General features: G+C 51.1%; 1 protein-coding gene across 2 annotated transcripts; it reads left to right on the plus strand.

Annotated features, from left to right (window-relative positions):
- The first annotated feature begins 741 nt into the window (after positions 1-741).
- FOXRED2 (FAD dependent oxidoreductase domain containing 2) lies at positions 742-17,227 on the plus strand. Of its 2 annotated transcripts, XM_041756831.1 has the most exons (9): positions 742-1,901; positions 3,815-4,066; positions 4,248-4,511; positions 5,646-5,812; positions 7,957-8,122; positions 9,382-9,623; positions 11,002-11,172; positions 14,368-14,550; positions 15,211-17,227. In XM_041756831.1, the coding sequence occupies exons 1-9, from the start codon at positions 1,354-1,356 to the stop codon at positions 15,276-15,278; spliced, it is 2,061 nt and encodes a 686-aa protein (XP_041612765.1). In that variant the 5' UTR covers positions 742-1,353; the 3' UTR covers positions 15,279-17,227. The 2 variants fall into 2 exon arrangements, with proteins under 2 accessions (XP_041612765.1, XP_041612766.1); XM_041756832.1 differs by lacking the exon at positions 14,368-14,550.
- The last annotated feature ends 7,928 nt before the right edge of the window (positions 17,228-25,155 follow it).

Below are 25,155 nucleotides of genomic sequence, written 5' to 3' on the forward strand. Positions count from 1 at the left end.
CTGCCCCTGTAACTCCAGCCGGGGTCCACATTCCACCCGTGCAAAGCCAGCCTTGATCACCCAGTTTACCTCAATGGCGGCTCAGGATCATCTTCCTGCTGTTCACATTCCCTCCATTTCAGCTCCACTCGTACCTGTGTATGAGCAGTGGATTGGTGTCTACACTGGCCTATCGTAGGCCACTTTGTTTACATTACCGAGAATGCAAAGCATGATTCACGAATAAAAAACTTAGGAAAGAGCTTGTAATTTGGAGTAAAGCGGGGGTTGGGGAATTAATTCCAGGTTCCGCTGAACTGGTTGGCCTCCTGCAAAACCTCTTGCAGTCTCTTTCTGCTAAACCTCCATTTGGCCGGTGACCACAGAATGCGGGAAACAATCGCCTACCTCTCCTGCCGGTGGGACACCCAGCCAGTCATGCCTGTTGGTCAGCAAGCACCTGTTAGTTGCTTTTCTCTGTGCCAACTTCGGCCTGGCTTCCGGTCCCCCAAAGGTGGGTAGCCAGCAGGTGTTTGGCTACGTTAACGGTGGGTGGAAGCACTGCATTGATCTCCAAAAGCCATCTGCCCGCGCACGTGGAGAGGCTGAGCCTGGACGCCCGCTGCCAGCACGTGCGCGCCCGTCCCGCGCCGCCAGGAGCTCGCGCCCGCCCCGCCCCGCCCCTCCCGGCGTGCCGCGCGCCGCGCACGTGACCGCGGCCCCTGCGATTGGCCGCGCGGGAGGGGCGGGGCGGGGCGGCCGCGGCGCCTGCGGGGAGCGCCGCCTCAGTCCTCTGCGGGCTGGGTCCCGCGCGGCTCGGTCCGCGCTCCGTGCGGCGAGGCGGGCGCTGCGGGCGCTGCGGGCGAGGACAGCGCGCGCGCGCGGAGAGCACCCGAGAGCGCGCGCGGCGGCAGGTGTGCGGGCCGTCCCCGTCACGTGGTCAGCGGTCGGGCGCGCCGGCCACCTGCTGGGGGCGTATCCCTGCGGGCCACACCTCCTTCGGGTTGGAGCCCGGCCGAAGAGACCTGCCCCTCGAGAGTGAGCCGCGAGGACCCGGGAAAGGTGTTGGGCACCCCTCAAACTAGGGGGAGGGTGGGGGAACACCTACCCTCGTGCCACCGTGGCGATGAGTAGGGGGATGGCTCCCCTGGCAACCGAGGCCCCGGAGGCGATGGAGGCGTTCGGATTCCCTCGGGGGAGCCCCAGTTTCGAGCTTGAAAGGAAGGAGGCAGGCAGATGAGCTCGGGGGCCCCTGGCTTGTGGTCCCGGCTCGACCGCGCCTGGCGCTGAGCGCCCAGGCCAGCCCCTGCCCCCCCCCCCGGGCCTCGAGGGGCCACCCCGCGAGCGAGGCCTCACGTCCCGGGCTGCTGCAGGATGCGCCTCGCGGCCGCGGCCCGGCTGTGGGGCCCGCCGGGGCTGCTCCTGACCTTCGCCCTGCACCCGGCGCTGTGCCTGCGGCCGGCCCGGACCGCGGCGCCCCCGCACCGGGACTACTGCGTGCTGGGCGCCGGGCCCGCGGGGCTGCAGATGGCCTACTTCTTGCAGCGGGCCGGGAGGGACTACGCCGTGTTCGAGCGCGCCCCGCGGCCCGGCAGCTTCTTCGCGCGCTACCCGCGCCACCGCAGGCTCATCAGCATCAACAAGCGGCACACGGGCAAGGCCAACGCCGAGTTCAACCTGCGCCACGACTGGAACTCTCTGCTCAGCCACGACCCGCAGCTGCTCTTCAGACACTACTCCCGCGCCTACTTCCCCGACGCGGGCGACATGGTGCGCTACCTGGGCGACTTCGCAGACCGGCTGCGGCTGCGCGTGCTCTACAACACCACCATTGCCCACGTCACTCTGGACAAGGACCGGCAGGCCTGGAATGGCCACTACTTCATCCTGACCGACCAGACGGGCCAGGCACACCGGTGCAGGTAAGGAACCGGTCCCAGAGCCCGCCTGCTGGCACCCCTTGATCAGCCGGTAGGTGTGGAAAAAATGAGAGAACAAGGCCATTTCTTGGGTTTTGGGTTTTTTTTAGAATTGTATTCATTTAGAGAGAGCACAGGCACGCTAGCTTTCAAGCGGGGGGAGGGCAGAGGAGAGAGACTCTCAAGCAGACTCTGGGCTGAGTGCGAGCCAGACTCCAGGCTCCATCTCATGACCCTGAGATCATGACCTGGGCCAAAATGAAGAGTCCACCGCCCAACCGACTGAGCCACCCAGGCGCTCCAAGGGAATGTCATTTCTGCTATCCTTTGCTCCCACTGAAATCCAGTGCTGAGAGGATTTAGCTCAGCCATCATTGCCCAAATGCATCCTAAAGAAAATTGTGATCAAATGTGCTTGGAAAATACGACCCAGCTCCTCCTCCAGGATTTGTCAGCGTTTAATAACACGTTCACTGTGACATCAACATTGGGTGTTCCACATCACGTGGCTTATGTACGCACAGAGCCCTTTCTGAAGAGTATCTCCTAGACCTAGTGTTTCTCAAAAGACATTCTGGGGAAAATGTCCTGCAAGTGTTAGATGGGCTCGGTGGGATTTCAGAATTGGGCTAGAGTGGGAGGCCCCCCAGGCAGTGATGCCAGCATTCAGCTTTAGCTTGGTTTGGCTTGGGAGAAAGCTTAACGTTGTATAGACAATCCAAACTCAGAGCCACACATTCTACTGCCCTGATTCAGGCCTCACAAGGACCCTGGGGAAAGGTCACTAATCCTTGTTTTACAGATGAACAGCTGAAACTCAGAGAAGTTGAGTCACTGATGCTATGTCACAGTTAGTAAGCGGCACTGGCGCTATCTGAGCTCATGTGTTCCTGACCCCAAAGCCTCTGTTCTTTCTGTTACACACGACTGCTTCTCCCTTCCTAGCCATTAGTCAGGCACCTGGCTCCAAGCAGGTGCCCAGAGTTCATCTTCTCATGCCCTTCATGGGAGGCCCAGCCTTGCTCCCAGCTCATGACAGCCGAGGGAAAGAAGGACTGTGCCGGCTTGGGACTTGCAAGCATTATAGAGAGCCCGGCAACAACATAGGGGAGTCAGATCTGAGCTGGGTGGATGAGGGTCCAAAAACAAGGACCCACGGGGGCTTCATATGTCTTCTACAGGCCACACAGTTCTGTTTTCAAAACCACCCATAATCAGACCATTCTGCAGGCAGCAGGGTCTGGCTCCCGGCTGCCCCCGCACAGGACTGTAATGCCCACTAGTTGAAGTGCAAGAGTCGGGAGTCAGGCTGATCCGCTTTCAGGTTCTGGCTCTGCTGTCGCAGGAGCTTTGGAGGCGGTGGGCCTGCACGGCCTGTGTCTCCTCACCCATAAAGCAGGCCAAGTAACACCAGCTCAGGGCTGCTTTAGGCAGTGAGATGATGCTTGAAACACCTGGTAGGGAGCCTGGGGCAGAATTTCTGCTGGGCAGTCCCCTGCATCAGCCCGGCCATCAGAAAAGGCAAAATGGACCACCAAGTTTCATTTTCCTCACTGACGGCAATACTTGGCCTCGCTGCTGTGTTCAAAATTAGGTGAATTATTCGATTTGTCATGTGTCACCTTCTCCTCGGTCAGAGAGCTGTATTAGTTCTCGTGTTTGACATCATCCCACTAAGGCGTAAGGGAAACTGTCCTCTGGAGCAGGCTCAGTCAGGGGCAGGGGTGCAGTGTCTCAGGTGCTGTGGGAGAAGTCAGTCAACAGGTGAATGAATGGACCTTCCTCTGTGGTTTTTTTTAGGAACCGGCAGTCTGGGTGAGGTGAGTGAGCCAGGCAGCAGGTCCAGGGAGTGATTTTCATGTCACAGTCTTACAGCTACGAAACTAAGCTGTCTTCCCTCTGTCCCCTCCCCGCAGTGTGCTTCTGGTAGCCACTGGTTTGTGGGTCCCCAACCAGGTTGACTTTCCTGGCTCTGAACATGTGGAGGGTTATGAGTCTGTGTCCGTGGACCCCAAGGACTTCGAGGGTCAAAATGTGCTGATCCTGGGGCGTGGGAACTCTGCCTTTGAGACGGCAGAGAACATCTTGGGTGTCACCAACTTCATCCACATGCTGAGCCGCTCCCGGGTCCGGCTATCCTGGGCCACCCACTACGTTGGAGACCTCAGGTATGCCAGGGGCTGCTCAGGGATTCTCTCCTGCCAGCCCCCTCCAAAGCCATTCCTGACCCCACTGGCACAACCACCCCTTCTTCAGAGTCTCCCTGGTACCCTGTTCAGACTTCTCTCTCTCTCTCTCTCTTTCTCTTTCTCTTTCTCTCTCTCTCCTGGCATTTCCCTTGGGCCCCAGGGCCATCAACAATGGCCTGCTGGACACTTACCAGCTGAAGTCCTTGGATGGGTTGCTTGAGTCCGACCTGACGGATCTGGCCGTCGTAAAGGACCACGAGGGCAAGTTCCGCATCACCCTGAAGTTCTTCCTGGAGGAAAGCAACCAGAGTGCCGATGCCATCACCCTCCCCCAGGATGACAACGACAACTTTGCCATGCGTGTGGCTTATGACCGGGTCATCCGCTGCCTGGGCTGGAAGTTCGACTTCTCCATTTTCAACAAGTAAGTTCAAACTGGGGTGGAGCTGAGATCACTTTGCAAACCCCTCCTAATACCTCTCTGGGGGTGGGGAGGGGAGAGTCACCATCCAGCGGGCCCACGGCAGGGCTTTCAGGACTCCACTGTCAGAGTCCTGGCCCGGGACCTGAGCTCTCTGTCCTCACAAGGACAGGTGGCCCTGAGCACCTCCATCCTGGAGCAGCAGCAGGACCTGGACAGTGGACTTCATTTGCGTTGTGATCTTCCACCCGAGGGAGGGCAGAGTGAGCTCAGTCAGAATGAGGAGGTGAACTTGCCAAAAGACAGTGTAGCCTAGTGGCAAAGGGGACAGGCACTGGGGTCAGTCTAAGATTCTCGACTGACCATGTCTGCAGGCTCTGGGAAAGCTACTTAACCATGCTGTGCCCCCTTTGTCCATCACTAAAATGAGGATCATAGTTTCTCTTTCCTACAGTTATCATGAGGATTAACATAGGAAAGCAGTCAGCATGTATCATACACTTAATAAAACGGTTGCTGCCAACATCGCTTATAATTGTTTTCAACTGCTTTGCTGTGGATGTTGCTGCCACAGTCCCTTGGCAAGGCTTGGTATCAAAAAATCCATCCAGTGCCTCACTCTCCTCTGGCCAGGACACAGGCAGACAAGGAGAAACTGAGAGCCTGAGGCAAACCCATGTCCCAGCGGGTCACATGGGACCTAGTTGGAGCCCAGAGCCTAGCCTCACGTGTGGCTCGAATCCTAGTTATGTCCCTGACCCACCACATCTTCAGCCTGAGCCTCAGCTATTCCATCTGTGAAACAGAGATCACCCTACCCAGCTCCTGTGGTCCCAGTGTGATTTCGGTACAATAAGCAATATAAAGCACGTTTACTTAGCTCAGTGCTGAGCGTGTAAGGTAGTGATTTGTACACAGCAGTGATTTGTATTTTTTTTATTTTTATTTATTCATGAGAGACATAGAGAGAGAGGCAGAGACACAGGCAGAGGGAGAAGCAGGCTTCCTGCGGGGAGCCAAATGCAGGACTCAATCCCAGGACCCTGGGATCACACCCTGAGCTGAAGGCAGACACTAACCACTGAGCAACCCAGGTGCCCCCAGCAGTTTTTATTAACCACCCTTTCCACCCAATAGGTCCCTCAGATTGTCCTCCAGTGGTGAGTTCAGCAAGAAGTACCCACTAGTCAAAGCTAGCTATGAATCCAAAGGAAGCCGGGGTCTTTTTGTCCTGGGCACCGCCAGCCACTCTGTGGATTACCGGAAATCTGCCGGGGGCTTCATCCATGGATTCCGATACACAGGTGAGCCTGACAGAGAGAAACATCCCCAGAGTTTGTAAACATACTCCTGATTTGCAGCAGTCTTAATGGGAGGGTTCGTTGGGTAGTCGATTGCCTTAAATTCCCCGTCTGGGACAGATGGCCACAGGTTTTCGTGGTCTGAGGCTAGATCTAGAAAAGTGTCAGGTAAGGCGTGAAAGTAAGTACATCTGGGGGTGGCCAGTTACATGCTTCAGCCCTGTGCCAGTGAAGCACCAGGTATTGGCAAGAAGGCAGAGCTTGAGGATTGCTCGTGGGGGTTCCTCCCTAGCTGGTGGTCTGAGAGGCGAGGCTTCGTGACCTCTATAAGCCTCCCTTGGACAGCCTGATGTCAGAGATGTAAATAAGATAAACTCTCCGCCCTCGAGGAGCTGTTGTACGAACTAAGGCAACAGCCAGGGACCCTGCAGCTACAAGACACCATGCACAGATTCTCTGGGTATCAACAAATTCCAATAAAAACTACAGTTGGATCACATGAGTCCTGAGGGTATAAGTGTTCTGTGCTCCAGGCAGGCTGCAGGGTGGATGCTCTGGTGCGTAGCGAGTGTTCCACGGGCCTGTTAATTTTGTCACAAACACCACAGGGGTTCTGCGTCCTGCATCTGGGCTTTTCTGTATTTAATTTGAGGACTTCTATGAGCTTTGCCTTTTACCGTCCTTCCAGTTTGGCAGGGAAAAATAACCGTGTTTGGTTTCCAGATGATATATTTTACGTCCCATGCATATTAGAGAAGGAAACCAGAGAGTGTTAGCTGTCTGTAAAACAAAATATTTGCAGATCACACCCAGCCCCACAACCTGAAGTGGAAGAGTCTGTCCCTTGAGCACAGAGAACCTAAGTAACTTCCCCAAAGTCACCCAGCCAAGGGACGGCAGAAGGGTCATTTAAATCCACTGGTGGCTGATCTTTAAGCTCACAGCCGTCCACTGTGCTCCAGCACATAGGAAACCGCCCTATGTGTCCAGCGAGCCACTGCTGTGTGGCCACTACTACCCGCGAGGACCCTGCGGCGGGAGGGCTGGTGTGGCTGTGCACATCCTGCTCAAACCTGAGAAACCAAAAAAAAAAAAAAACCTGAGAAACCAGTCCCCGGGGAGACCAGGAGCCTTCAGTAAGGCAGAGGAAAGCCAACAGAAGATAAAATATGGACAGCACGGACCATAACCGTGTGGAAGGACATGCCAGATGCCCAGCCTGTCTGTCCTCCTGCTATATCTCTGTCAGCCCACCCACCTCCATCTGACACGTATCCCCTTCGTCTCTCCTGACTGGTATTCCTGTGTCTTCAGGGTCTCTCTGGCTTCCATCCAGCTGCATGGTCCCCGCCAAGACACCCTTTTAAAAAAATCTTACCTTTCCTCTGCTTCGGCCTTAAGCCTCTCTCAGCGACTCCCCACCTCCCACTTCCCCACCAGCTGTGTTGTGTTGTTCCTCGACCCCTATGCAGAATTCAGCTTAGCTATTGTTTCCTCTAGAGCCAGATGTCTGGTGGGGCCGATCGGCTCTCCTGGGACCGTTGGCCTGCGGAGTCTCCCATCATGTGCACTGTCTGTGTCCTTGCCTCTCTTGGACTGGGGCCTTGTGTTGATCTGCTTGGGAAGGGCAGGCCCGATTTCCAACTGTGTACGGCAGCACCAGACATGCAGCAGTTCATGTCTCTGTCATTTCAGACAGCTGTCGCTTTTCTGGTCTTACACCAGTAGGATTTAGTGATGGTTTGGTTATAGATGTGGAAGGGAGGGGGCACTGAAAGGGTCTCCAGCAGGAGAAACGGGAGCCGTGGAAGGGGAGCAGGGTGAGAGGAAGGCGCAGGGTCCAGTGCTGGCAGACCCGGGAAGGCTTATGCAGGGACTTCACAGGGCCCTGGAGCCTGCACCGGCCACGCCCATCCCTGCAGCTCCTGTCCAGGGCCGCCTTCACACTGGAAGCAAAGCCCGGACCATGGCCCGTCCGGCCCTTGGTAGGAAGCCTGTGCTGACCTTGCTCCAAAGGCATCCTCTTGGAGCCATGCTTACAAGCGTGTCTTGAGCTCTAAGGAGGCGATGAGGACCGTGCATTCCTCCATGTGGTGAAAGATCAAATCTCAAGTGCGGTGTGCTGTTCCTCCCTCCGGCCTTTCCAGTGCGTGCTGTTCACCGCCTGCTGGAGCACCGCCACCACCGCGTCCCCTGGCCTTCCACCGAGCACCCCATCTCACAGCTGACCAACTCCATCGTCCGGCGCGTGAACGAGGCTTCTGGGCTCTACCAGATGTTCAGCGTGCTGGCCGACGTCATCCTTTTGAAGGAGTGAGTAGCCCAGCCTCACCGTTCACCCTGTCCTAGCTCTTCTCTGCCTGCTCCACGTGTGGAGTGGCCCCGGGCTCCCCTCCTAAGGTGAAGCCTGTGGGGGGCAGGGGGGATCTGCTCTGCAGGAAAACATCCCATGACATCAACGCCACGAGTTCTGCAGGCAGATGGACAGACCTGGGTGTGCATCTGAGCTCTGCCTGTGTGACCTGAGGCAAGTCAGTCTGCCTCTCTGAGCCTTCCTCTCATCTGCAAAATGGGGATAACATCACCTTGCAGGCAGGAGGAAAGGGAATTGGTAGAGCATTTGGCACCGAGCAGGTGAGCAGTAAACCGCAATGATGCGTAGCACCAGGGTGGCCCAAAGGGACTCCCTCAGGCCAGGACCATGTTGGCTCCTTATCAGTTAAGTGATGGGTAGCAGATCACAGATCACCCCCGGCAGAGCTGGGAGGGAGAAGGGCTGCAGGTGAGGGCACTCAGAGGACAGGTGGCAGGTGAGAAGCGGGGGAGGGAGTCCCACAGTAAGAGGGGAGCAGCCTGACCCAGCACCTAGTGCAGGGACTGCAAGGAAGTCCCAGTGCGCAGCGCAGGACTTCCCGTCACCCTGACTCCTCCTGCCATACCCGACCTCCACGTTCAGGCTCTCCACAAACCCTGTAAGCTCTCCCTTCAAATTGTGTCACGAATCTGACCGCCTCTCCCCAGCCCCAGCATCTCACCTGAACTAACCTTCCTCCCACCTCTGCCCCACGGCCGGCTCAACACAGCGGCCTGGTGGGCCCCTAAGACACAAGTCACACACACTGGTTTCTGTTCAGTACTCTCCAGGGGCCGGGGTTTCCCTTCTCAGGCCACGTGAATCCCAAAGTTCCTGTCGCTGCACACATGAGCCCTCCTCTACCTGCTTCTCCGCCAGACCACTCTGGCCATGCTAGCCACCTTCCTGCCCCCTCAGAGACACCAAGGCACTCACCCCCTCCCAGGGCTTTTCTGCGAGAGTTCTCTCAGCCTGGGTCCTCCTTCCCCCAGGTACATCTCGGGTTACTCAGAGTTTTCTGGAGTCTGTCCCAGGTGTAAGCCAGGGCTCGGCTGCTACAGTAATTGTAAAATGAGATGCGTGGGGATGACCAGAGCTTGTATGCTGTTGGATTGTACAGGAGACACACACACACACACACACGCACGTGCACGCAGGCCCCTCTCTCCTCTGCTGCAGTACTGAGGCTCTGGCCCTCCCACACTGCTCTTATCGCCAGGAACGCCACAGCCTTTGAGTACCTGGAGGAGTTTCCCATGCAGATGCTGGCACAGCTGGAGACCATCACAGGAAGGAAGGCCCAGCACGGGCTCTTCGTCATCAACATGGAGTACGGCAGAAACTTCTCTGGGCCCGACAAGGACGTCTTCTTTTATGACCGGTCTGTGGGGCACACAGAAGACGCCTGGCAGTCTAACTTCCTCCATCCCGTCATCTACTACTACCGGCACCTCCCCACCGGTGAGCCAGGCCTCTGCTGTCCCCTGCGCACGGGCTTTAGGACCAGGCACTGCTCGGACCCCACGGTCTATCACCTGCCATCACTAAGCCCTCACCCAACTCTCCCAGCTGACAGAGGACACTGGGGGACACCACCCAGAAACCAAATGGGGCGGAAGGCCTAGGAATAAGACACGGTGTCCCCAGATTCTGGCGCATACCGTGTGACTTGGGCAGGCCGCGCAGTGCTGTGACCTCCTCCAGGCGCCACATAGTAAGAGGAACACTGTCTTGCTGTGTGTTGCCAAAGGAGGCTGGGCATGGAGGGGGAGGGAACCTGGGGACTGACTCCCAAAGGGAACAAGGATAGAAGCTGGAGGTGGTTAACAGGAGTATGCAGCCTAAAAGCACACGAGCTGGGCAGTGTCCTCAGGATATGCCTTCTCAGGTGTCCTCAGGCTGTGCTGTGTGGCCTTGGACCATTACTTAATCTCTCTCAACCTCCGCTTCCTCACTTGCAAAATGGGAATAACCATAGGATTGTGTGAGGATAAATGAGATGAAAAATGCAGAATGCAGGGCATCTAGGTGGCTCAGTCAGTGAGGCATGTGACTCTTATCTCAAGGTTGTGAGTTTAAGCCCCACAGGGAGTATAGAGCTTACTTTAAAAAAAAAAAAAAAAAAAAGGTGTTCGGGTTTTTTTTTTTTTTTTTTTTTAAAGAAGCACAGCACACAAGCCCAGCCCCTGGCCCAGAGTAGCTAGCAGCAGGTGAACCCCCCCTACAGAACACATCCCCTGCTTCAGAAACTGAGGAGCTATCACTTGGAAGATGATGCTCTACAAACAGCCAGAGATAGTATCATCTGGAAGAAGTGACAAGAACACAGGCTTAGTAGTCAAAGCTGTCCAACATGGAATGGGTTGCCCCTAAAGCCAAGTTTCCCGATACAAGGGTAGTCGAGTCATGGCTTAGTGGCCGTGTGCCTGGGACACCACAGGAGTGAGGCCCCACCAGAACGGGAGCTGGACTAGGTGAGCTCTCAGACCCCTTCTGATGCAGAGCCTTTGAGTCTCCTCACAGAAAGTGCAGTTCTGAGACGGGCTCAGTGCACCTGAGTCCGCATGCATCTTAGAAAAACACTAAGTGCGAGTGATTACTCTTGGTTCTGCTTTCTGATACCACAAGGAACAAATGTAGCCTCTTCCTCATGCCAAGCTTATAGACACAAGAGATGACCCTTGAAGAGGCTGGCCACTGCCCACAGGGAGTGTGTCAGGAGAGCCGAGCACAAAGGGGCAAGGGAAGTGCCTGGAATGTGTGGGGATCCCATGGTCAGCTCCAGGATGGGAAGCCTAGCCTCGGGGCTCTGACACAGCTCCCCATCTCCTCCCCACAGAGCAGGAGGTGAGGTTCCGCCCTGCTGACTGGGCCCTGCCTCGGCCCACGGCCATCCACCACATTGTGGAAGATTTCCTGACCGACTGGACCGCCCCAGTGGGGCACATCCTTCCTTTGAGGCGCTTCCTGGAGAACTGTCTGGACACTGATTTGCGAAGCTTCTATGCAGGTAACCTAAGTTCCTAGAAGGGCCAAGGAACTGTGCAGGGGGATTGATAAAAGACCAAATAGACCACTGCCCTGTGGAGTTTCAGGATTCATATCTAGAAACCCAAAACCAAGAATTCTGTTATCCACAAGGTAGATCAGATGTTCACAGAAACCCTTCCTGGTGCCGCACACTTGAAGTCACTGAATAGGATGTCATTTTTAAAGAATTGGCAGGAGAAAAGGGGAACTCTTAGGAAAAGCATAAAGCTACCACTAGATGTGGCATATCTGCCAAAAATCAGTAGCCTAGAGTCTGGGTAACTGACCAGCGCTTGGGGGTGGGAAGGTGAGGCTGGAACAGGATAGGAGGTCTGTTTAGAGACCTTCTCTTAAGCTTGGATCTCAGTGGATCAACTAGAAAACACAAAACACTCTCAGAGGAAGATGGTGGAGACTCATCCTTTTGGCCCTGGGTAGATAAAGGGAAAAACTCCCCTGAGAATTTTTTTTTTAAGATTTTATTTATTCATGAGAGACCAAGGCAGAGACATAGGCAGAGGGAGAAGCAGGCTCCCTGCAGAGAACCTGATGTGTGGGACTCAATCCCAGAACCCCGGGATCATGACCTGAGCCAAAGGCAGACACTCAACCAGTGAACCACCCAGGTATCCCTCCCCTGAGAATTTCTAACTGCCTCATTCATGTGAGTTTGGGGCCAAACCTCATACTATCATCATGGTGCAAAAACCACAGAAGTAAATGCAAGTCTTCTGTGAAGAAACCAACTTTAAAACTGAAGAAATACATATGTACATACATACAAAACAGGGGTCAAAAAATTCCCACAGATAAAGTTCCAAGTAAGTTGAACATATACCACCCCCACCCCCCAAGGAAAAAGCACATAACACATAAGGATACAAACTGCCATGAGGGAGGGTCAGTAGAAACAACAAACTTTTCTATTAAACCAAAAAGACTACAGGAATTGGAATAGTAACAAACAGAGGATACAAAGTTTAAAATATGTAAAGGAATGAAAAAAGTTATCAGAAACATGGAAGGGGCAGCATTCAGAAAGATCCATAAAACTTCTGGAAAATGAAAAAAAAATGTAATAACTCAGCCTAGGGGCGCCAGGGTAGCTCAGTCAGTTAAACATCCAACTCGTGATTTCAGCTCAGGTCGTGATCTTGGGGTCCTTGGGATCAAGCCCCATTGGGGCCCCACACTCAGCGGGGAGTCTTTTTGAGATTCTCCCTCTCCTTCTGCCCCTTCCCCCTGCTCACGTGCTCACTCACTCTCTCTCTCTCTCTCAAATAAATAAATCTTTAAAAAGGCGTAGGTAAAAAATAAATAAATAAGTAAATAAGTAGATAAGTAAATAAATAAAATAAAATAAAAATGTGGACGGAGAACCTCAAAGATAAAGTAGCACATTAGACAGAGATGGAGAGAGAATTGGTGAACTGGAAAGTAGCTGACAGAGAAATCTGATGATCCAGAGGGAGAACCAACTAAAACAAGCCAACAAGCCTTTTATTTTTTTTTACACCCTGAATGCCTAGGTTACCTACTCTTCTCTATCATACAACACTAGCTGTGTATCAGGCACTACTCAAATCAGACCAGCTTACAGATGGTCAGTCTCTGGCCTGCAGGTCAGAGAGCAAGTGTCTTTGTTTCAGATCCAATCAACTTTGAAATAAAAAAATGTGTACATGAAGAGAGATGGCATAAAACAGTAGTGCAGGCCCATAGTCTAAATACACCTAGAGGTGATTCATAGCACAGGGCTAAGCAGCTCTGAAGTGCTGGCTTTCTGCAGACTGTCAGCTGTGACCACACGCTCACCCAGGACGCAGCTCTAGAGATCTCCATACAAAACCTCCCCCTGTAAACAAACAAACAAAAAAACCTCTGCCTGTTTCTCAAGGTGTCAGGAGCACACAAAGCAGCGCTGGTCAGGGGCGTATCCTGCCCTGGGTTCTGGCTGCATCATCCAGGCCCTTGAGCCTCCTGGCTCCCGCTCCCTAGATATTGCTCAACACTACAAACCTCTGAGCATCACTGTGTCCAGCTTGGAAGAATTCTCCCAACTTGGGGCCAGCTGGCAGAGAGTGGGCTTTTCTCTACCCCTTTAGCTGACATGCAGCAGCTAGCTCTGGCCCTGGATTCTGCAGGGCTCCTCTGCCCCCGGCCCCTGCAAAAGGGGCAACGTAGGTCATCAGAAGGTGGTACTTGCCCTCCCATCTTCCCCCTGCGTCTGCAGTCCTCCCTGCTCAGAGAGGACTGATCTTGCCTGTTCTGCCGAGGGCCGTCGGTGCCAGAGGTCAGAAACTCAGAAGTACCATTTGTGTGGCTTTCTGTGCCTGTTCACCCATGTGAGCCTCACAACATCCTTTGTAAGGTGCTTTTGAGAGAAACGACTCAGAGTAATTTTTGGACGTTTGCTCCTTCCCATCCTGTCTCTAAATCCCCAAGAAGACTGTTTCATCTTTTCTGTTGTTGAAGTCAAAAGTTATATAAGCACTCAGCTAAAAGACTGTTTCTCACTTCCGCCCTCAGTCCCAGAAGGAACTACTTCTAGCTTCCCTGGTGGTTTCTTCATGTGTCTAAATGATAAATATCCACAGCTGTTTCCCACTAGAGCTGCCTGGACCCCTGCACCAGCTTCCCACCATGGCACAGACCAGGGCTCACACGTTTTCTCTTTCCATGCCCCACTGTGCTCACAACAACACTTTACACGCAGTATTTGCAACCCAGAGATCGCTGAGGGAATAATTCCTTGCAGGCAGCTCTGAGCTCAGAATACCACTGAGCCCCAAGCTCCCGGCCCAGCCAGGCCAGCTTCCAGAAGAAGAGGCTGAGGGTTTGCTCCTGAGTGGCTGAGCTCCCAGCCGGTGCCGGTTCCCTGCAGAGCAGCCTGTTGGGCCCTGATCTCTGGGAGCTGAGTCATTTCTGTGATTTGCTTTCCATTTGGAGCCTCATCCTTCCAGAATGTCAGGGCAGCCTCCTATTCTTGGGACTTCGGGGAGGGTCGGGATCCGTGGCTGATCAGGTCAGAGATGAGATACCTACAGAAGTCAGCTCCCCAGCTCAAGGGGTGGAGGGCACTGGGTGAGGCCCCAGGGCAACAGCACCCACACCTCCTGCACCTCTCCCCATACCTCTTTATCTTAGTCTTTTATCTCCTTTTGCTTTTGTGTAGAATCCTGCTTCCTGTTTGCCCTAACACACCAGAAGCTGCCACCCTTCTGCCAGCAAGGGTACCTGAGAATGCAGGGGCTCATGGGTACCGAGAGCCTCCGGCGGCACGGAATAGAGAGCGGGCTCCTGCGGGACTATGCCACCGTGGGCAGGCCCCGGGAGGATGGGGGCCAGCGGCCAGTGGGTAGCTCCCCAGCCCCAGGGCTTCCGGTCCAGCCCCTCGACGGCAACAAGGAGGAGCTCTGACAGCCATGCTACTCCCACCCAGGCCCACAGCCAGTCCCTCTGTCCCACCGACACGTGGTTGCCAAAGACCATTCAGGTCTTCACAGTGACCAGACCACACGGAGAGCGTGTCGAGGTGGAGGGGTGGCCGTGCAGTGGTCTCCCCTCTGGTCCGGTCCTTCAGTGCCTAGGAGGCGGGGTCCAGGGAAGGGCATCACCTGCCAGGTAGAGCCACCTTCCACAAGCCAGGCTTGTCTGCAAGTAAACTGTCACTGAGCACCTGGCTCGGTTCTGTCCCCATCATGTGCTCAGCAGTCCCATTTCCTTCTGGTCCACTCTTCAGATGAACCAGGATCCCGCCTGCCTGTGGGCCATGGCACAGGTGGAGCTGTCCTCATCTTCACAAGGGTTTGTGGCAGGCACTTCAAACAGAAGTTCTAATATCCTCCATCACCTGGGGTGGGTGGGACTCACCCCTGAGGAAGACATCAGCTCAGAGAAGTTAGGCGACTCCCGGGGTCCGGCCAGGCATCCCTAGCCCCATCCCACAGCCCCGAGGCTTGTGCCACTCTGCTCACCTGACCAGTCTGCCTTTCCCCGCCCCCACCTCTGTTTCCAGAAGCCATGAAGGTGGGGGCAGCCCCACTTATCATCACAGGCCTGGCTGCTGTCACCAGACAGAAATAGGACGGCTCCCACAAGGCCACCTTATCTAAGGTTTCTGCCTCAGCAGCAGCGCCGAGGGGCACCCGCCCCACAACTGCACTCCCTGGCTTCGATCTTCAACATCTACGTCTTCTCTCTCCTACTGGGCACCTTGCCCTGCCCCTGCCCTCCGGCTTCCTGCACAACGCCGTGACCCTGGTCTGCCCGAGCAAGTTTTGTAACACTGTCACCATGCCGTCCTTCAGTGAGGATCCTTTCCGAGGTGGTTCGCTGGCTGTTTGTACAGAGTCCGGCTCAGCGTGGGCAAGGAGGCGTTTCTAACTGCATTTCCTGGTTACTCCAGCCCTTCTCGCTCTCTCCCTTGCCAGGACTCTGCTGCCTTCCTACACACTCCCATCAGGCACTCTTGACCCATTTAGGAGTAGGCTGCGGAAAGCATTCATACATGAAATAACTGATGATCGCTTTCTCACCGGTTCTGCGGGGCCCTGTATCCACTCAGAATTCAAGGGATGCAGCTCTCTGGATCCACGTTTCTAGAAACGTCCTCTTCCTCCTGGCCTCAACCACCGGGGCCCACGACCTATGTGCAAACACCTCTCCCTCCAGCCGCGTGCAGTTGTAGCAGTGACGCTCGGCAGCCTGAGCCTGTCCAGAGGTGCTTACCCTGTAACAGTACTTGGCATAGTTTCCCCAGGGCCAAAACATGTAAACATGTCTCCCTAAATCCAGAAAGCTGGATTCACCATATTCATAAAGATGATACACAAACCAGATTCAGGCCCCTTCAGCCCCCCACCCTTCCTTTCCCAAGACCTTTTTCAAAACAAATCTCTTCACTAGGACTGTTCCCATAATGTCAAGCCCTGTGCTACGCACATCACACCTCCCAGCCACTGAAGGCAGCTGAGCGCCCTGTGCCAATCAAAGTTGGAGGTCCTGCAACAAATAATTCACGAATGCCCAACTATGTGACATCTGCTGCTTCTCCCATCATCTGCCATGTGGTTAATTGTACCAACATTTCAGCCAGCCTTCTTTGTATTTCCTTAGACATGGTTCCATGGTTCAGCTGATCAGAGATGCCTTCCCTGGTTCTCCTTGTACAACCGGGCAGCAATTTGGAAAAGAAAATAAACCTCATTTTGCATCCCTATTTCATACCGCACTTCAAAATTAATTCCAGAGCAGTTTTTAAAAGCCATTTAGAAACCGGAAGTGACAGGGTGTTATAATAAAGGACTGTCCAACTTCAGAAGCAATGGGATAATTCACCAAAGGAGAAGGCTTAACGGTTCCAGCCCATACTTAATTTTTTTTACATTTTTGTTTAAATTCCAGTTAACATACAGTGCAGTATTAGTTTCAGGTGAAATATCTTTCTTTTTAAGTACTCTTTACACCCAATGTGGGCCTCGAACTCCCAACCACAAGATCAAGTGTCATGGTCTCCACTGACCAAGCCAGGCAGGTGCCCTTGCACCACCCCCTATACTTAAGTGATGTGACTAATGTGACCATTTAAATAAAAAGATAAAAATTAAAAGGCAAATAGCATGGGTAAAAATAGTGACAGCATAATAACACATAAAAATAAATAATAAATATCTTTAATACATAAATGAATGGGGTTAGTGAGAAAAAAAAAAAAGAATGAGCAAATTATGGGACAGTCACCTAAGAAAATACAACACAGCTCTCAAAAACTCAGAGATGGTGAAAGACCATGCCACAAAGCTACATGTGTGACAAAGTCAAGTGAAAAGCAAGCTATGAGATTATAGTTGTGAGCTACTTATTACTATAAAACTAGAAAGCCACAGGCAGGGGAGACTCTGGAAAGGACATACCAGAAAATGTCAACAGTAGTTGTATTAGATTTATGGAGGCATTTTTCTTTCCTTTTTCTTCTTTTGTCAAAATTTGTGGTTACACTCTATAGTGAAATAAATATTTATTTTTTTAAAAAATCATCTCCTTTTGGGATTTTAAATTGCTAGGGGCAAGAGGAGCAGGGAGCTCCAAGAAATATGCTTTGCCCCAGTCCTGGTCATGCCCATGGTTTTGTCCTCCCAGGCTGGGAAGATGCACCCAGTGTTGAGGGGGAAGATATACGCCCTCTAGAGAAGGGATTTTTTTTTTTTTAAGATTTTATTTATTCATGAGAGAGACAGAGAAAGAGGCATAGCAGAGGGAGAAGCAGGCTCCCCATGGGGAGCCCAATTCGGGACTCGATCCCAGGACCCTGGGATCACGACCTGAGCCAGAGGCAGATATTCAACCACTGAGCCACCCAGGTGTCCCCCAAAATTAGGTCATAAAAAATACTAGCATTCACCCACCAAGAGACTGTCTCCCCTCTCCCCCCGCCCCCATCACTTGCTTGGGTCATGTTGCAAAGGCATCCAGGCATCCAGGTATGGTTAGGTCCATGTGGCAAAGAGCTAAGGCCTGCCAAGAGCCGTGTGCATAAGCCTAGAAACAGATCCTACTCCCACCCAGCCTGTAGATGACCACAGTGCTGGCCACCACCTTGAACACAGCCTCATGAGAGACCCCCGAGCCAGGACCACCCAGCTCAGCCTCTCCCTGATTCCTGCCGCACAGAACTTTGAAATAATGTGTGTTGTTTTAAGCTGCTAAGTTTTTGGGGTGCAGAGGGGGGTGTTTCATTACACAGCAATAGACAACTAATATATGCACTGAAGAGTCACCTGCATTAATTTGTCACCACAACCCTAAAAGATAGATAATCCTATCCCCCATTCCTACCCTATTCCCCATTCTTATGCTGAACACAATTACACAGCAATCCTTCCAGCCATTATCTAAATATTAAATCATTAAAGCAGCCATGTCACCTATGAGTTTCTTTCTCTTGAACACTGGCTAACAAGAAATTAAGGGACTAAGCAATTCTCAAACCTAAGAAACAGTAAATAAAGTGTGTGTGGTCCCACAGGGTGGCAGGGAAGTGTTGAAATGCTGATTACGCCAAAAGTTACCCTCAAAGAGTGTTCATCCACAACATCAACCAGATCTCCTGTGATTCAGGTGGGGCAGGATGACTCAGATGGGACGAGGAAAGCTCTGGAGTGTGAAGCAACCACCTCCTCCAGGCTCCAGCCTCATTTAGGATCCTCAGTTCTCTGACCAATTACAACATCATCCCCCAAAAGCTAAATTGGATTCTTCCCTAGAAAAGAAACTGTAGGCTGCATCATTTCCCTGCAGATGCTAATTTTTTTAATACAGTAAAAATGCTGACTGGGGAAAGGTTTTTGTCAGGCTGCAGGCTTTAAAGAAGCATTTAATTCAATCTGGCATCCAGACGGAATGTAAATCTGCCACCAAGTGAAGCTGATGGGCAAATATACGAGAGGCTTAGCCCAAGTATTTAATCCAAGTACATCATGCAACGAATCCATCAATCCTGAAATAAAAAATAGCAGATGTATTTAAGCACGGAAAAAAAGACCAGCAGAATATCCTGTCTCGCTCCTTTCTCAATTCTGCAGAAGTAAAACCGATTTGCCGGCACTTCTGGAGAAAGCCCCAAGTTTCCTGCTCATTGCAAAATGTTTCAAAAGTCTGTCACCTGTTTGTTTGGTTTTTTTTTTATTCTTTTTGAGATATTACTGTCTCAGCCCAATCTCTCAAGTCATTCAAAATCATTGTAAATCAATTAGATGCAGAAAAGTCTCACCACCAGAAAAAAAAAGACAATGCAACAATCTATCATAAAATGTTCACAGTGTATTATAATCTGTCATTGTAGTTTAGAAATAAAGCAACTACGAAAATGTATGCGATGAGCCCCCTTAACACCAGCTATGTCTAAGTTTTATTTTTTTTAAGCTTTATTTATTTGTGAGAGACACAGAGAGTGAGACAGAGACACAGGCCAAGGGAGAAGCAGGCTCCTCCCAGGAAGCCTGATGCGGAACTCAATCCCAGGACCCCGGGATCATGACCTGAGCCAAAGGCAGAGACTCAACCACTGAGCCACCCAGGTGCCCCTATGTTTAAGTTTTGGGGTTTTTTTTTAAGATTTTATTTATTCATGAGAGACACAGAGAGAGAGGCAGAGACACATGCAGAGGGAGAAGCAGGCTCCATGCAGGGAGCCTGATGTGGGACTTGATCCCGGGTCTCCAGGATCATGCCCTGTGCCAAAGGCAGGTGCTAAACTGTTGAGCCACCCAGGGATCCCCCTGTTTAAGTTTTAAATAAGTCTACCTGGAAAAGAAGAAGAGTCCAGAAGCCTGCACTATGAAGCACTGTGGTACATTAAAGATGGTCAAAAATGTTGACAATTCCTGTCAAGATGTGAGATCTATGTCCCCTCCTCTTGAACTAAGGTGTCTCCTGGGACTATTCCCTATACCTTTCATCACAGGCCCTAGAAGACTGGCAGCTTCCACTACTTCTCTGGGAACCCAGCCACCATACTGAGAAAGGCCCATGTAGAGAAGAAGTAAGGCATCTGGCTGAGCTTCCAGCTAATAGCCCAGACCAACTTGTAGCCACGTGGATGTGCCATCTTGGAAAGAGCTCCGCCAGTCCCAGCTGAGTGCCCATGTGGAGCAGAGATGAGCTATCCCTGCCACGCCACGCCCACATTTCATATTTCTAAGGAAAATGATTATTGTCCTAAGCCACTAAGTTTTGGGGTGGCTTGTTACACAGCAGTAGATAACACGGACAGACACCATGGAGAGGCTAGAAGGTGGCTGCAGTGAAGGTACACCTGTAAAGGCAGGTCCACTATCTGCATTAGCATTGTTTCTTGTTTCTGTTTTTGTTTTTTCTGTTTTTTTACAGAGGGTAGGAGCAGAGGGAGAGGTAGAATTTTAAACAGGCTCCACACCCAGCACAAAAATCATGACTTGAGCCGAAATCAAGAGTCCGACATTTAACTGACTGAGCCACTCTGGTGCCCCTGTGCTGACAATTGCTAATAAGTGTATCACAAAGGTAATTGCAAAGCACACTCGTGGAAAAACTCTTGGTAAAATATAGCTGTGGTATTGTGCCATTTAGTGTACATACACTGAGGGATCAGTTATAAAGAAAAGTGAGGGGCGCCTGACTGGCTCAGTCGGAAAAGCGAGCGACTGTTGATCTCGGGGTTGAGTTTAAGCCCTACGTTGTATGTAGAGAGTACTTCAATTGATCCATCAATCCATCAATCAATACTTTCTAAAAATTTATTTAAGGAAAAAAAGAAGAATGAAGGAAAGAGAAGCATGAGCAAGTTAAAAGAAGGGAGCGCATGGAGACTCAGCAGCTGTTAGGAAGTTGCCTGAAATAAAGTGGAAAACTCTGGAGTCTGATGTCCACCTTTGCCTCAGGACAAACACAAGTAGCCTGCCAAGTCCTGTACACGTGTGTGCATGTCAACAAGACAAACCAGTATTTCACTGAGATCAAACACTCTGCCCTTGAAAGGGATTTTCACCTCAACTGGCCCAACACAACTGGTTTTGATCAAGGGACCATCCTCCAGCATCAAAGACTCCCCAACTTTGTCAGACACAAACAGATCAAGGAGTCATATGGCAAATGGAAGGATTGTTATTGGACCTGAAGCAAAAGCTCCTTAATACAAGTATGTTTGTGATCTGCACGCCTTCCCCGGGAGAACCCACTCGGCATCCACCCAGTGCTCTGGGACCACCCACCCTGGGGTAGACCCCATCATGCAGACTGGACAATCAGAGAATAAGCCACGGCTGGACAAGGGACCCACACAGGGCCAATCAGAGCCTTGCCTGGGACTTGACGCCGGGACACTGAGAGGGAGAGTTACTTTCCTGTTCTCAGACTGTGCACCCAGAGTCAGACTTCTTGTGACTGGTGATGACCATCTTTCCCACCACATAGAGAATGAAACCAACATGCTGAGAAAACCAAAACATGTGAAGAAAAGCCCTCGGAGCCCTGCAGCTCCTGTTATTGGGGCCCTGATCCTCCTGTGCCCAAGCCAGCTGGCTGCATCCTGAGTATGCCAGTTGTATGAGCTAACAAGACCCTTTCCATGAGCAGGTTTGAGTTGCTTCTCAAAGGAGTCACCAAAGGATCTCTGTGAGCCAGTGATTTCTCATCAATCATATCTTTGTATTGAAAGTTCTATCAAGGAGATCCCTGGGTGGCTCAGCGGTTTAGTGCCTGCCTTTCATCTAGGGCGTGATCCTGGAGTCTCGGGATCGAGTCCCATATCAGGCTCCCTGCATGGAGCCTGCTTCTCTCTCTGCCTGTGTCTCTGCCTCTCTCTGTGTGTCTCCCATGAATAAATAAATAAAATCTTTAAAAAAAAAAAAGATTGCCTTTAAAAAAAAAAAAGAGAGGGATCCCTGGGTGGCGCAGCGGTTTGGCGCCTGCCTTTGGCCCAGGGCGCGATCCTGGAGACCCGGGATCGAATCCCACATCGGGCTCCCGGTGCATGGGGCCTGCTTCTCCCTCTGCCTGTGTCTCTGCCTCTCTCTCTCTCTGTGACTATCATAAATAAATAAAAATAAAAAAATAATAATAATTATCTCTCTACCCTAAAAAAAAAAAGAGAAATTTCTATCAAAACTCTTGAACAGGGACACCTGGGTGGCTCAGTCAGTTTAGCATCTTCCTCCACCTCAGGTGATAGTCCTGGAGGTCCTGGAATGGAGCCCCCACCTCACATCGGGCTCCTTGCTCAGCAGAGAGTCTGCTTCTCCCTCTCCTACTGCCCCCCCACACACCCCACCCCACCGGTTGCATTCTCTATCTCAAATAAATAAAATCTTAAATTAAAAAAAACGCACACACACACCTCTTGAACAAAGAGATGCAATGAGTTTCCTGGTTGGTGAACACATGGAGACATATGGGAAGAGTGGCAATCCAGAGAGCATGGAAACTCTGTGCCTTTCCCCATATACCTCGCCCTATGTCCCTCTTCATCTAGTCGTTCATCTGTATCCTTTACAAAATCCTTTATAATGAACTTGTAAATGTAAGGAAATGTTTCCCTGAGTTGAGTGAGCTATTCTAGCAAATTAACTGAAACCAAGGACGGGAATTATGGGAACTTACAATTTATAGCCAGTTGTCAGCACAGATGATAACCTGGACTTGTGATTGGCGTCTGAAGGGGTGGGGGCTGGGATTATAGGACTAAGTCGTTCACCTGTGGGGTCCCACACTACCTTCAGGTAGATAATGTCAGATTTAATTGTTTGAAGTTGGAAAAAAACACGTGAGAACCACCCATGTTACTGCAGTTCTTGGACTGTAAAATATGCCTTTTTCACACTAGATTCAACTCTCAAACTAGGAATGGGTTTTACAATCATAGCCAATCAGGTGGCAATGATGATGTTGTTGTTATTGCTAGAGGAAGGCTGAACAGCCTCAGCCCTCATTCAATCAATGTATTTGGTCAATACACCATTTAGGGTCTATTTAATGCTAGAACACAAATTCTGGTTTTGCTAAAAACCTACTATTGACACTTCAGTAAGATGAAGAAAATGCTAACATCAAAACTTTTAGAAGTAATATCAATAACTGGGGAAAACTCTGGAGTCAATAATGGAACACTCAAGAGAACTATTGTATCACCAACCCTCTTTTTGGCACAGAGGATGGTATTTTTTAGGAGAAAATATGGATATTGATGTTAATGAATCAAGAATTATTCCGAAGAGGGATCCCTGGGTGGCGCAGCGGTTTGGCGCCTGCCTTTGGCCCAGGGCGCGATCCTGGAGACCCAGGATCGAATCCCACATCAGGCTCCCGGTGCATGGAGCCTGCTTCTCCCTCTGCCTATGTCTCTGCCTCTCTCTCTCTCTCTCTCTCTCTCTCTCTCTGTGACTATCATAAATAAATTAAAAAAAAAAAAAAGAATTATTCAGAAGAACTGGATTCTGAATGTGTGAAGTTTAGAAATTTCTTACCAAACATATTCACTAGTGTTTTCTTTTTTATATAGGCACAAGACATATATTAAGTTTTCTTTAGATAAGTCAAAAAGAAGGGCATCTGGCTGGATCAGTCAGTAGAGCATGTGACTCTTGATCTCAGGATTATAAATCTGAGCTCCACATTGGGTATAGAGATTACTTAAAAATAAAATCTTTAAAAAATCAATCAGTTGGGGGCACATAGGAGGTGCAGTCAGTTAAGCCTTGGAGTCTTGGTTTTGGCTCAGGTCATGATCTCAGGGTCATAAGATCAAGCCCTGAGTGGGGCTCTGCACTCAGTGAGGAGTCTGCTTAAAACTCTCTCCCTCTCCCCCTCCCCCCTTGTGCAACCACATGCACAAGACATTCTCTCTTTCTCTCTCTCTCTATCCTCTTTCTAAAATAAATATTTTTTAAAATTCAATCAGGCCACCTGGGTGGCTCAGTCAGTCCAGCATCTGCCTTCAGCTCAGATATGATCCCAGAGTCCTGGGATTAGTCCTACATCAGGCTCCCTGCTCAGCTGGTGGCCTGCTTCTCCCTCTCTCTCCACTAGGTAGAGTGCTCTCTACCTAGTGCTCTAGAGTACTAGAGCTTGTGCTCTCTCTCTCTCTCTCCCAAATAAACAAAATCCTCAATAAATAAAGAAAATTTTAAAAATTCAATCAAAAAGAGCTCTTCCAATAAGCGTAGAATAAGAACTCTAATGAGAAACATTGTGTTTAGTGTAATAACTGACAGTTTTATTATGATTGGTTCAATCAGAAAAACAGGAGCCACACAACACATTTCAAGTGAGGAAAATTAATATAGAGAATTTGTTATACAGGCACTGAAGACCGAAAAGGCAAAGGGAATGCAGAGATAACTCAGGAATACTAAGTGTAAAACCAGCACCACCACTTCCTTGGGATGTGCTAACTGTTGGGAGTAGCTGGGACTCAAACCTCTGAAAAGGAGGCGCTGCTTACCTAGTGGAGGGGTACGATGAATCTGGTTCTGAGGTCCTGAAGAAAACCAGAGGCTGGAGGAGATGGCTGCTGCCTGGGTGGGGGTCAAGCGCTCTGGACAGTGGTAAGAATGGGAAGCAAGGGGCATCTGGGTGGCTCGGTCAGTTGAGCGTCTGACTTTTGGTTTAGGCTCAGGTCATGATCTCTGGGTGGGAAGATCAAGCCCTGCATTGCTTCGGGGCTCCTCGCTCAGAAGAGTCTGCCTCCCTTCCCCATCTGCCCTTCCCCCCACTCATGCACCTTGTCTCTAAAATAAAGTAATTAAAAAAAAAAAAAAAAAGAATGGGAAGTAAATAGGTAGGAACAAGTCCTTCTCCATCCTCCTGCCTTCTAGTCTCCTTCAAATGATCCTTAGCAGCAGAAGCTGGCCAGCAGGCAGAGGCACCATGGTTCACAGGTTTCTAGTGCTGTCATCACAAAACACATGTAAGAGTGGATCTGGAGTTGAGAAACAAAGCTTAATAATGGGCACAGAAGTGTTTTTATTCCTTAGTGATACCTGAAATAGTTGCACAATTTACATCTCTCAGGTTCTATGGAGTAAGATAGCTATGGTGGCCACTGCATGGCCCAAAATTCAAGTGATATAAATAAGCTATGTTTAGTCCTCCCCAAGTGACAGTCGGCATGAACAGTGCAGAGAAGATATGTGGCTCTGCAGGGTCAGGGACTCCAACTCCTACTTTTTTTCTCCACCATTTTCTTTTTTTTTTAATTTTTATTTATTTATGATAGTCACACAGAGAGAGAAGGAGAGGCAGAGGCAGAGACATAGGCAGAGGGAGAAGCAGGCTCCATGCACCGGGAGCCCGATGTGGGATTCGATCCCGGGTCTCCAGGATCGCACCCTGGGCCAAAGGCAGGCGCCAAACCGCTGCGCCACCCAGGGATCCCCCTCTCCACCATTTTCAACACACATAGCCTGTGGTCCAAAGTAGTTACTCCGGT

The sequence above is a fragment of the Vulpes lagopus genome, chromosome 5 (genome assembly GCF_018345385.1).
Source record: "Vulpes lagopus strain Blue_001 chromosome 5, ASM1834538v1, whole genome shotgun sequence".
Classification (NCBI taxonomy): Eukaryota; Metazoa; Chordata; class Mammalia; order Carnivora; family Canidae; genus Vulpes; species Vulpes lagopus.

Excerpts from the sequence above, each read along its gene's own strand:
- FOXRED2 (XM_041756831.1), top strand. The coding sequence starts at position 1,354 with ATGCGCCTCGCGGCCGCGGCCCGGCTGTGGGGCCCGCCGGGGCTGCTC. Across the intron at positions 11,173-14,367 it reads TTTGCGAAGCTTCTATGCAG|AATCCTGCTTCCTGTTTGCC; the intron begins GTAACCTAAGTT and ends GCTTTTGTGTAG. Across the intron at positions 14,551-15,210 it reads TGGGGGCCAGCGGCCAGTGG|AAGCCATGAAGGTGGGGGCA; the intron begins GTAGCTCCCCAG and ends CTCTGTTTCCAG.